Source organism: Sander lucioperca, chromosome 21 (genome assembly GCF_008315115.2).
Source record: "Sander lucioperca isolate FBNREF2018 chromosome 21, SLUC_FBN_1.2, whole genome shotgun sequence".
Classification (NCBI taxonomy): domain Eukaryota; kingdom Metazoa; phylum Chordata; class Actinopteri; order Perciformes; family Percidae; genus Sander; species Sander lucioperca.
Genome location: NC_050193.1, coordinates 28,167,050 through 28,179,315, shown reverse-complemented (window position 1 = coordinate 28,179,315; position 12,266 = coordinate 28,167,050). Strand labels below are relative to the sequence as shown.

General features: G+C 41.2%; 2 protein-coding genes across 4 annotated transcripts in view; both read right to left on the bottom strand.

The window, feature by feature from the left end:
- LOC116065443 (E3 ubiquitin-protein ligase SMURF2) overlaps positions 1-3,583 on the bottom strand; it is a 77,920-nt gene extending 74,337 nt beyond the window's left edge. For 2 of the 3 annotated variants that reach the window (XM_035996595.1, XM_035996596.1), the window contains exon 1: positions 3,213-3,583. In XM_035996595.1, coding sequence (XP_035852488.1) covers positions 3,213-3,264 — 52 coding nt within the window. In that variant the 5' untranslated portion in view covers positions 3,265-3,583. The remainder of the gene's footprint in view (positions 1-3,212) is intronic. The other variant, XM_031320967.2, reaches the window with a different exon arrangement.
- Positions 3,584-6,565: 2,982 nt separating this feature from the next.
- Positions 6,566-12,266, bottom strand: kpna2 (karyopherin alpha 2 (RAG cohort 1, importin alpha 1)). Its single transcript, XM_031320988.2, has 11 exons — positions 12,134-12,266; positions 11,806-11,919; positions 11,551-11,691; positions 10,122-10,210; positions 9,015-9,283; positions 8,822-8,916; positions 8,358-8,621; positions 8,006-8,239; positions 7,215-7,397; positions 6,931-7,080; positions 6,566-6,823 (listed from the first exon to the last, which is right to left on the bottom strand). The coding sequence occupies exons 2-11, from the start codon at positions 11,860-11,862 to the stop codon at positions 6,734-6,736; spliced, it is 1,572 nt and encodes a 523-aa protein (XP_031176848.1). The 5' UTR covers positions 11,863-11,919; positions 12,134-12,266; the 3' UTR covers positions 6,566-6,733.

The window sequence follows — 12,266 nt, the reverse complement described above, 5'->3', positions numbered from 1 at the left end:
GCCTTTAAAACCAGGAAAAGATCACACTTATGTCATATCACGATATTACAATATCCAAAATCTAAGACGATATCTAGTCTCATATCACGATATCAATATAATATCGATATATTACCCAGCCCTAGTCCCGTTGTTCTTTTCCTAAACCCAACCCGTCCGCTGTACACGCAGATAGCTCCAAATGCAACGTCCCGTTCTTCGGCGTAGAGATACACGCCGATAGCTCAAAATGCATACAGATAACACGCCCCAACACAAAGTGGCGTGTATGTTTACGCAAAGTCACGATACCACGTTGCACAAGTAGACTTTATATTTCACAGTTGCCGTTTTCCGTCAGATCGTTTATAGATCTCGACGTTTCCGACCGCACTTGAAGGCAGCATCATTTGAAGGAGAAGGAGAAAGAGAATAGAGACGGAGCGGCTGTGCTTTGTTGTTTGGCAAACATTCGGCTGTTTCACACACTCCTGGGGCCCGTTTCAGGAAGGAGGGTTAACAAACAAGGTGAAAACAAAAAGTTGATTGACCGTGAGATGGGAAACTCTTGAGTTTTCGGTTCCAGAACAGCTGATTTGAGTTGGTTCAATCAACTCAGAGTAGGTTGACTCAGAGCTAAAGGCGTGCACCACCACTATAAAAAGACAGCAAGAACGGAGACATGATACTACGATTCACCGTGGCAACAACCACAAACAAACTGGTGGGTGGAAATACTCATGCGCACATACAGCGAGTTTGAACACGTATTTCGTTAAAAAAGCAACACAGCGGCTGCTGCAACAGAGAGAGTTGCGTGGGAGAAAATTGCTGCTAGAGTAAATGCGTTAGTTCCAATATAGTGTATATCATATTTAATCATAAGTATAATACTGGTGAAATGGTATTGAACCTATAATCTATAAAAGTCCTAGGTCTACTAATCCCATTCTGAGGCTGCAGCACCATCATTAACAGAATTATAATTCATAATCTTTTATTTCAAAAGGGTTTACATCATTCACCTGCAATACTGTGGGACTCCCTTTTTAATGGCTCTTACTGGTGTGTGTCCAGGGAACACTACAAAAACGTTTGAAAAACGTTTCAGAGCGAGTCACATTCTTCTGACGGCGCTTTGCTATACAGTGGCTTCACAGTGCAAAACCAACCTAGGGGTTAATAACAGATGTGTACCCACTCTGTCGTTCTCTGGGACATGTTTTCATGCTAATTGCATGTGTTTGTAGCTTGAAACAAGCTAGCGCGGACCGCTGATTAGCTTACAGCGCTAGTATTCGGGGCACAGGGAAAGTAAAAACAAAATCGCTATTTCTATGCCACTAAAAAGGCTCAAAATATCACCACACTTCAACGGTAGCATAATGAGGGTCCCTAAATGTTAACCGAAGCATTGAGAACTTTGTAAGTGTACAGACAGTTTATTAAAAAGATAGATTAGGAAGACAGTAGCTCCCAAGACGGCGGCCGCCTGTATACAAGAACGCGACTGTCTTTATAATCTATCTTTTTAATAAACTGTCTGTACACTTACAAAGTTCTCAATGCTTTGGTTAACATGTAGGGACCCTCGTTATGCTACCGTTGAAGTGTGGTGATATTTTGAGCCTTTTTAGTGGTATAAATAGCAATTTGTTTTTACTTTCCTTGTGCCCAGAATACTAGCGCTGTAAGCTAATCAGCGTTCCGCGCTAGCTTATTTCAAGCTCCAAACCCATTGGATTAGCATGAAATCATGTCCCAGAGAACGACAGAGTGGGTACACATCTGTTATTAACCCCTAGGTTCGTTTTGCACCAGAATTGTCCTTTAAGTTCTTAGGCGACAAAGATTTCTTTAGTCAATTAGTCATTTCTGAATGCTTTTTTCATGCTGAATGACCTATTTCCGAGAAACATATGAGCCCATCCCGAGATTTAAAACATGATTCTCTGTGGAGAAGCTCAGTTTCACAGATCTGTCAATTAAATCAACTAATTGATTAGTTGACTAAGAATTTCTTTAGTCGAAGACAGCCCTACAGAAAAGTCTTCAGCTTTGATTTAAAAGAACTCAGAGAGTTGCAGCGGACCTGCAGTTTTCTGGGAGTTTGTTCCAGATATGTGGAGCATAAAAACTGAACTATGCTTCTCCGTGTTTAGTTGTGACTCTGGGGACAGAAAGCAGACCTGAGAGGTCTGGGTGCTTCATAATGGAGCAGCCATTCAGTGCTTTATAAACCAACAGCAGTATTTTGAAATAATTTCTTTGACAGACAAGAAGCCAGTGTTAAAGACCTCAGAACTGGAGTGATGTGATCCACTTTCTTAGTCTCGGTGCGGACTCGAGCAGCAGCGCTCTGAATCAGCTGCAGCTGTGTAATTGATTTTTTAGGGAGACTTGTAAGTCGTAGTAGGCAGTTATAGGACACTGCTCACTGTTCAGTGGCAGTTGCAGTCTCTTGTGACCTGTGGAGCTGCCTGTCATCTCTAATCGAGGCTTGTCTGGCATAAATATGGCTTGCTGTCTGGCTAGCCAACTTTATGTGAGCCTGTCTGTCAGCAGAACATATGATAGTTATGCAGCACTCTTACATTGCAGATATTTATATCTATAGGTTAATCAAGCGACAACCCTCTCAATGGCAACAGCACAATGTATAGCTACGATATTTTGCCAATTTTATTTTCCTAGGATGGCGAAAACCTGGGGAAAGCATGACCCGCCCTACTCTCCCTCTGATTGGCTAGTACTCGTTGCCTGCTCTGATTGGATTGGTTAGGTTTAGGCAAGAAAGGTAGGATTGGTTGGGGATAGAGAAAGAATGTCAGAGTGAGCCAATCAGAGGTACATAAGGCAAGGTAGGGCGGGACATGCCTTCGCCATCCTAGAAAAGGAATACTACTCGCCTCCGGGACCCGTGTTATGGCTGGTGGTGGTAACTGGCGACAATCACAGGGTTGAGACGATTTCCAAGAACAATAATATCCAAATTGAGTCATATCTACATGTTCAGCCGGACAGTTCTCCAATGTAAGCTAACACTGTAAAAACAACTAATATTTAAAATGCACTGTAGCCGTTAACAAAATCGTGGAAATCACGGGAGAAAGAACCGGCGATAAGCCAACTCCATGGCCCATGGGAACTGTTCCCATCCAGCAAATACACAGAGCCGTCCTAGCTAGTGTGCAGGGGAACAGACTTGGGGATTTAAAAGCATTGCTAGCTACCTGTTAATCGCAGTTTCACAGGGCCATTCCGCCGGACTCCTTGGTTAGACATGTCCTCTTGGTTCCAGCCTTCACTGCACGTAATAAAAATGTGTCGTTAACTGTTAACTAAAAAAAAACAAAACAAGGTTTATCAACCTCTCCGCCAGTTTTAGACAGTAATGGAGTCAAGGCATTGTGGCCCGGATGTGAAGTTAACTGCCATCGCGATTGTTCACAAATGCGAAAAATTAAAAAAAATAACTGAAAATCACAAATGACTTCTCCCTGGTGAGACGTAAGAACGAGCTACTGTAACGCGGTGTTTGTCTTCACATGTTCGGCAGCAGCCAGCCTCTGCCCGGACTGAGTGAGTCCTCCTCTCCGCTAGTCGAGAGTTGAACTGTTGAGCCCTCCAGTAGTCAGTGTGTGTGGATCCCACTTCAGGAGGCTGCTGGTAGGAGCTGACCGGTGACGACAGCACATTTTGGGGGGGGGGGAGTGAAATATTGCAATTCAATTCAAAGGGCTTTATTAGCATGGGAAACAGACGTTTACATTGGCAAAGCAAGTGTGTAATAAAAACAAAAATGGACATACAATAAGTCATGATCTAACGTTACTAGAATAAAGTGTAAACAGAGCTCTAACATGTCAACGCTGTAATCAAATATTTAAGTGAAAATGGGTTAAGTTTAGTGCTTTCTCGCCTCGCAGATTTCCTTGGATTGTGGTGGCACCTGGACCGTGGCTGTGGCTGCTGCCACGGTCCTGGTCCTGGTCCTGGTCCACGCCTACTGCTACTATTATTATCAGTCATAGTTTGCTTTACTGTTACTAGAATTGCCACTGTTCATCGTGTCATAGTCATATTTCTGTATTTATTGTAAAACAAGATATTACTCTACCCAAAAAAAACTGAAGAAAATATCTTGTGTGATAAAACAACCACTGCCTTCAAAATAAAAAGCATGGGGATGAGATACAATCCAGGAACTCGTTTGAGGAATACATCATAACTATATGGCAATAATCATATCTTCCATCTTGACAATAGCGTGGTAAACTGTTGAATTAGGCCGTTCATGTTACAAAGAATCTACCCCACGACCCGTCTCCAGATGAGGATGGATGGATGGATGTTACAATGAATCTACCAGGAATATGCAATGTGATTTGCAAATGTAGTGCATTGCTGAATCCAGATGAGCCTGATTAAAGGAGAAGTTTGACATTATCAGAAAAATGCTTATTTGCTACAACCAGCAGTCAGTTAGGTTAGCTTAGCATGAAAACAGGGTGAAACAGCTACCCTGGCTCTGTCTAAAGGTGACACAATCGCCTACATGTACACCTCTGAGGCTCTCTCATTAACATGTTATAGCTTATTTGTACAAAAATTGTGTAGTTGTGGTTTTATAGGGGTTTTGTGCCAGACTATTTCTTGGCTGGAAGCAGCATTTAAGTGCATTTTTCCATAAAACAATTTTTGTAGGACAACAATGTAGTTCTATCTTTGGTAAGAACCAAGGATGTACTCACTGAGGTAGCAAGCTGAGAAGGGGAAACACAGGACCAAATGCAAGATGGCACCACCTGCTGGTTTACATTTCATTCATTATACAGTGGTGTTCATACGTTTATGAACCCATGCTAAAGTTGACTAAAAGAGGAATAAAAAAAATCATCTTTTGGAAATTGATTTAATGCCTTAATTAGAAAAATTGGGAAAAATTCAACCTTTAAGGACGCCAATTTTCTTTATTAATGAATAATGTATCGTAAATAAATAAATGTTCTTCCTTAAAATACAGGGGGCATAAGTCAGTACACCCCTATGTTAAATTCCCATAGAGGCAGGCAGATTTTTATTTTTAAAGGCCAGTTATTTCATGGATCCAGGATACTATGCATCCTGATAAAGTTCCCTTGGCCTCACATCATCACATACCCTTCACCATACCCCCACATCATCACATACCCTTCACCATACCTATAGATTGGCATGGTTGTATCTCAGTTAGCCTAATAGCTGGTTTGATTTGCATTGAGAGATGATTTTATGGAAAGTAGCCCATTCCAATCTCTAGGTATGGTGAAGGGTATGTGATGATGTGGGGGTATTTTAATTCCAAAGACCAAGGGAACTTTATCAGGATGCATAGTATCCTGGATCCATGAAATAACTGGCCTTTAAGAATAAAAGTCTGCCTGCCTCTATGGGAATTTAACATAGGGATGTACTGACTTATGCCCCCTGTATTTTAAGTTAGAACATGTATTTATTTACGATACATTATTCATTCACAAAGAAAATTGGTGTCCTCAACCCTCCTGTTGTCCTCGGGCAAATTTGACCCGTTTTCAAAGTTTCTGTATCAGAAATATAGGTTACTTAAAAGCAAATTGCCTCAAAAATAACATGGATGGTTCCATACAACGCTTTTGCAAGTAAAATGAAGGATCGGATCATTAGTCTCATTGAATTGTGGGGGTTTTATTCAACTTTATAGCATTTGAAAAGAAATTGAAATAATTTCAAAACATATACCAGTCTGTAATCCACTCCACATCCTCTGATTTTAATTGTTAGTCAAAATGATTCATAATGTGCTTTTTTTAAAATCTAAAAGTAGATATAAGGAGGTATGTTAATATTAATGGTTTATTGACCATGAATTCCAAAAATAAGTGTAACATTAGAGGTAATAGGTTGGAATGAAGTTGGCTAACAAGATGCAACCCAGAATGGGGTGATATTTTATACTTTACAGACAAAACAGGAGGACAACACAAGGGTTAAGGTTGGATTTTTCCTAATTTTTTTTAATTAATGCATTAAGATCAATTTCCAAAAGATGATTTTTTTATTCCTCTTTTTAGTCAACTTTAGCATGGGTTCATAAATGTATGAGCACCACTGTATGGCAGCTAGAAATAGGGCCAATCCTGGAGAATCATTTATAACAAGTCTGGTATGTGACTGGGCAGCAAACCATTTGGCTATCTAGACTTTAAACTATACACAATTTTGTGCATGTAAACATGTCAATGTTAGAAGCTAAAACTTCGATTTGTACACGTTAGCTCTTTAAATACCAGAACTTGTGTTGGACATAACATTCATCAATGCAAAGTGCCTCTACTTCCAGATTAAAAACAAATCATGGATTCATTGCTTGCCATACTGGCAGTTAATGGAGTCATAAAAAGGTGAATTTGGTCAGAGTAGAACTGAGTTAGGATGAGCAAGCATCAAAGATGCCACACTGCTTGGCTAATCACATGAGATGAACTATTGAAATATCACTTTGTGAAGGGAAGAACATTACTATTTAGTAATTCCAGACAGATTAAACACAAAGTAAATACCCTTGATGGTGAAAACAACATGATCTGACAACTTTATTTACAATCACGTTTTGTCATAAAACAGTATGTACAATACATACAAAAACAGTGATAACAATTACATGAAGAAAAGGACAAACAGTAGCAGAGAGGGTACAGTACAGGTGAGAGTAGAGGTATTAGAAAGTTATCTAGAAATGGAAAGTGCTCTTGTTTTCACTGATTTGGAATGCATATCCGTCATCGGTAGCTTCTGGGACCACACTCTGCACCTCCTCCTCCTTTTAAAAATAAGAAAAATGTAAAAATCAGTATGACCACTTATGGACATTAAAGTTATTATTATTTATTTATTTTTTTTTAAAAATCATTTCAAAAAGACATTTACCTCCCCAGAGAAGTATTTCTCAATCAGGTTGAGAGATGCTTTGTAGATCATCTCGTTCTCGTGAGACTGCAGAGCCTCAATCTTGTCCAGTCCGCCGCATTCTTCAATCATGAGACTCAGCTTGTCCGACTCCCCAATTTTGTCCCCGGCCTGGTAGGAAAACACACACCAGCAGAAGTATTTCACAGCCATCTTGTCACGTCCAATGATAAATAAAATCGGACTTATCAGATCAGGCAAAACTGACAACACACATATCCGTTTTTCCATGAAAATGCACTCACCATGAAGATATTGGTAATGGCATCCAAGATGACGAGGACAATTTTGCTGTCCTTTGAGGAGAGCAGATCCAGAAGAGGCTCAAGCACGTTGGCTTGAACGAGGTAAACCACCTGCTGAACATTGCCCCCACTGGTGAAGTTTGTAACAGCCCACACAATCTCCTTCTGAGTCTTGTAGTCACCCTGCAGAGAAAAGAGAAGGGACATGATCAGCCACGTAGTCCGAAACCAGTCATGTAGGCACCTGGGTTTGAGAGCAGCGTCCAGGTTAAATTTAAGCACCGCACGAGTGAAACAAATCCAACCAGGGCTGCAACTAATGATTAATCTAAAGAATATTCAGCGATAATTGTTGGTCTACAACAGGGGTCACCAACACGGTGCCCGCGGGCACCAGGTAGCCCCCAAGGACCACATGAGTAGCCCTCAGGCCTGTTCTAAAAATGAAAATTTAATACTGATATTATCTGTTTCCCACCTTGTTAAGTCATTGTTGACAATTGTGAGAAATCATTAACGTAGTCAGTGTCTTCACATAGAGTATCATTAATAATCATATATAACTAAAGGCAAACTGAGCAAATTAGTTATTTCAGAAGAGTGTATCAAACTGGTAGCCCTTCCAAAACCCAAAAAGATATTCAATTACATGATTTAAAACAGAAAAAGAGAGCTGGAAAGATGCATACTTTTGCATGAAAAATGTATTCAAAATAGCTGGCGGTTATTTTTTGTTGTAAATATTCGCAGCCCTAAATCCAACCAAAAAAAAAAAAAATGAAATAACTTACCTCCACGAGCGTATTGACCATGTATGGAACGAGGCCTGCGTTGATGACCTCCTGGATTTGGGTGTCCTTCCCTGCTGTGATGTTGGACAGAGTCCAGGCTGCCTCCTTCTGAATGTTGTTTCTTTTGTGTCTCAGCAGCTTCGGGAACATGGGCAGGGCGGCCGCATCCAGCACTACCTGAGTCTGCTCATCTGTACCGGTCACAATGTTGCCGATGGCACGCAGCGCTGGGGTCTGAGGCAAGGAAGGGTGGAAATAAGGGCTTATTCTACAAGAACCAACCATCACGCTTCTGATGTACACATCGGAAGCACTAACAGAAAAGAAAAAGAGAGAAGGATTGTATACGTACAATGACGGGGAGCACTTCACTTCCAAGCAGCTCCACCAGGCGAGAAACTAAGCCAGCCTGGACTATCACCTCGATGCGGTCATTAGAGCCATCCGTCAGGTATGAAACCGCCCAACACGCGTCAGCCAACACCTCCTGGTCATCCGTGTGTAGTAGACGAACCAGAGTGGGTAGGATCTGTTGGATCGCACTCATCGGGGGGGAGGGGTTCTTGTTGCGGCAAAGGTTAGACAACGTCCATGTAACATTTCTCAGGTACGCTGTCTGCAAAGAAATCAAGTTTAAGAGAAGGACAGGCGTCAGTTTGATGTTAAGCAGCATTTGGTAGAGTCACAGCACCCTCTAGTGGGCAGTGAGGTGAAGACATTTGACCATTTCAAGAGCATTGCTTTCTGATATTACATGAATAAAAAATTAAAAAAAAAATACACAGGTGATATAACATGATTAAAAAGAATACTCACAGGTAATACAGACAGGTCAGGAACTGCCAGCAGAGTGAGCAGAGGGGCCACAGCTCCATGCTTGATGACCCTGTCTCTAAGGGGTGATCCATCACCTAAATAGCAGAAAAACATAAAAATTAAATATTTATGACCTTTGCTTGTCACCAAACATTCACGACAAACAACCAAGTCAATATATTCTGCCAATTACCAGCGATGTTTCCCAGGGCCCAGACTGCTTGCTCGCTGATGTGCTGGTGGGGGGATGTGACCAGGCTGATGAAGGCAGGAATGGCCCCGCCCTCAACAACTGCCGCCGTCTGATCGGACGTCCCAGAGGCAATGTTGGTCAGAGCCCAGGAAGCCTCAAACTGGATTGGATGGCAGTCTGCCCGCCCCAGGAAGGAGACAAACTTGGGGATCAGGCCAGCACTGATCATCTGGTTAATGGGAGGATTCTTGTCCCGAGACAGAAGTTTACTGCATCCAGGAGAAGAACAGGAAACGTTGAGTCACCATGGCAGTCAGTAGTCGTCTTTAAAAAAGGAACACGCCAACTTGGGACTCTTATTCCCCGTATCCCCCAGAGTTAGACAAGTCCATACATACCCTTCTCATGTGTTGCAACTCTAACGCACCCACCGCTAGCCTAGCTTAGCACAGATCCTGGAGGTAACCGGCTCCATCTAGTCTACTGCTCCCAATAAGTGTCAAAATAATGCCAACATTTTCCTATTTACATGTTGTGATTTGTATAGTCACAGCGTGTACAAATAACAAGATCACATGACACACAGCCATCTTCTAACCGTATACATACTGGGAACTATATTCTCAGAAGGCGAAGCACTGCTACTTGGGCGGAGTGATTTGCTCGCAGCACCTGAGAAGCCCCGTGGTGAGGAGCAGAGAGTAACAACGGTGTTTTTCAGGTGTTACGCTAATCACTCCGCCCAATAACAGTGCTTCGCCTTTCTGAGAATATAGTTCCCAGTTTATATACGGTTAGAAGATGGCTGTGTGTCATGTGATCTTGTTATTTGTACATGCTGTGACTATACAAATCACAACATGTAAATAGGAAAATATTGGCATTATTTTGACACTTATTGGGAGCAGTAGGCTAGATGGAGCCGGTTACCTCCAGGATCTGTGCTAAGCTAGGCTAGCGGTGGGTGCGTTAGACAGAGAAGGGTATGTATGGACTTATCTAACTCTGGGGGATACGGTGAATAAGACAAAGTCCCAATAAGTCGATGTGTTCCTTTAAGGTGCAGTAAGGCTCAATTTACAGAGATATTTGATAAATTGTTATTACCGTGCAGCCTGTGTAGCCTGGAGCTGAGACTCCGCATCACCGCTGTTCACTCCTGTGAGAATCTCTTCAACCGTCCACTGTCTGAAGGCCTGCCGATGGTCACAACATGAGCAATGATTAAAAACAACAAAAAAAAAGTATACACAGGAGGTGGACAACATGAATGGGTTTACATTACATGCAAACAAATGCAATATCCCTGCTACTTTAAGAATGTTTAAAGTTTTGATACTTTTAGAAAGTAATGAGTTGGTTTAACTGTAGTAAATCGAGGGTGGGATTTATGGTGGTTCCTCTTTTTGTTTTAGCGCTGCAACTAAGGATTATTTTGTCGATCATTTTCTTGATTAGTTGTTTGGTAAAATGTCAGTAAACAGTGTACACCTGACTGTTTTATAGGCTATATTAGTCCGCCTACACAATCTGGACTGTGGTCATAACATCTACATCTTATAACCTATTCCCTTATATATGTTGTTCTTAAGGTATATTATTTCTTTTGTTTGTCAAGCAATTCTATTATGTTTACATTCTTGTCTTTTCATAGTTAATTTTTAATAAGCTATTCCACTGTTCAATCCCTGCACTTTTGCACCCACTCTCCCATAGCACCCTATCATGGTCATTGCATCACATGGTCAGTCCATACCAGACCTTTGTAATCACTTCACAAATTGTTAACTCTTTACATTTCTGTGAGTGATTTTTATGTATGCGAGATATATGTGCGTTTTGTCATGGTTGTCTAAGCTACTGGATGCCTAAAATATCCCTCGGGATGAATACATCATCTAAAAATGTCTGTTTCCCAAAGCCCAAGATGACGTCCTCAAATGATATTTAGCTTACCGTCATAGGAGTGAAGAAACTAGAAAATAATCGTAATTAGGAAGCTGGAATCGAGAATTTTTAGTGGCCAACTAATTAATGTTTGCAGCTCCAATTTGTCTAATGAAAATTTGGTACAGGATCAATGTGGGAACAAATATATTTCAATTCAGTAAGACCAACAGTCAAAGATCACAATAGAGCTGCTGAGTACAGTCCTTTTTCTTTGGCTGGTTTTGCAGGATTACAGGGTTATAGCCAGGGTTCAAAATTTACTTTTTCGTCCACCAGCCAAATGGCAAGTGAATGTTCGAATTTTACCAGCAATTCAATAGACTACCATTGTTTCTTTGGCTGGCAAGTGAAGCAAATCTACCAGCCACTTGCATATTTTACCAGCATTTGGCTGGTGGATGGTGCTAATGTTGAACCCTGGTTATAGCTAGTTGTTGAGGAAGCGATAAGTAGAACCGACATTATTTGGAACTGGGGGTTTGGTTCACTCCTGCATATAAATATCTTGCAATCTTGCAACAACAGATTAAACAATAGAGTAAACATTATCTGAATTTAAATAATGGATTTTTTAAAAAAGGCCTACCTGACAGTTTTGGGTTCTTTCCTGAAGAGGAGAAGTCGCATCGTCAGGAAACGCAGCCACATTTCTTCTTTTGAACATCTGATCATCTTTCTTCGCCTTGCGGAGCTCGACGTTCACCTCCACCCTCCTGCGTCGAAGTTCCTGCGTTCATTTCAAATTAAGTTCAGACATTTTTGGTTTTTTTCCCCAAACTAAACTCGTTGACAACGATGCTGATATGGTGCCAAACTCAATACTTTTACCGAGTAAACTCACATTGGCATCTTTGCCTTTGTTCTTGAACTTGTTCAGACGTTCGACGTTCTCAGACATTTTCAAGTGACAAGGAGGCGTAGCAGCAGTTTAAAATGAAGTCTGGTGGTGTTATCCCTGCACAAAATTTAAAAAGTTATTTCGAGGCGAATGACCAACATGTCTAGCTAAGCAGACCGTTGGTTTGACAGTAAAAATAGACCTACTGACAGCTGGCTAAAGTTGGAAATAGCTAGCACAACACATAGAAACATGGAAAAAAACGTATATTTTTCAAATATAAAATACCATTCTTTTAAATAAACTACATAAGCAGTTGACACGAGCTTACCTGATCCTCGCGCAAAGGTTATAGTACCCAGAAAGTGCCGCACAGACCTTTAAATTCCTGCAACAAAGCCTCCTGATTGGGCCGTTCGAGTAAAAGCATCCAACCGCCTCCGTTCATTGGAACGTTTCAAAAA

What these genes read in the sequence shown, in the direction of transcription:
- kpna2 (XM_031320988.2), bottom strand. Translation starts at nt 11,862, where the DNA reads ATGTCTGAGAACGTCGAACGTCTGAACAAGTTCAAGAACAAAGGCAAA. An exon ending in CAGGCTACACAGGCTGCACG is followed by an intron (nt 9,284 to 10,121) that starts GTAATAACAATT and finishes TCCTGGATGCAG; the next exon opens with TAAACTTCTGTCTCGGGACA. An exon ending in AGAAATACTTCTCTGGGGAG is followed by an intron (nt 6,824 to 6,930) that starts GTAAATGTCTTT and finishes TATTTTTAAAAG; the next exon opens with GAGGAGGAGGTGCAGAGTGT.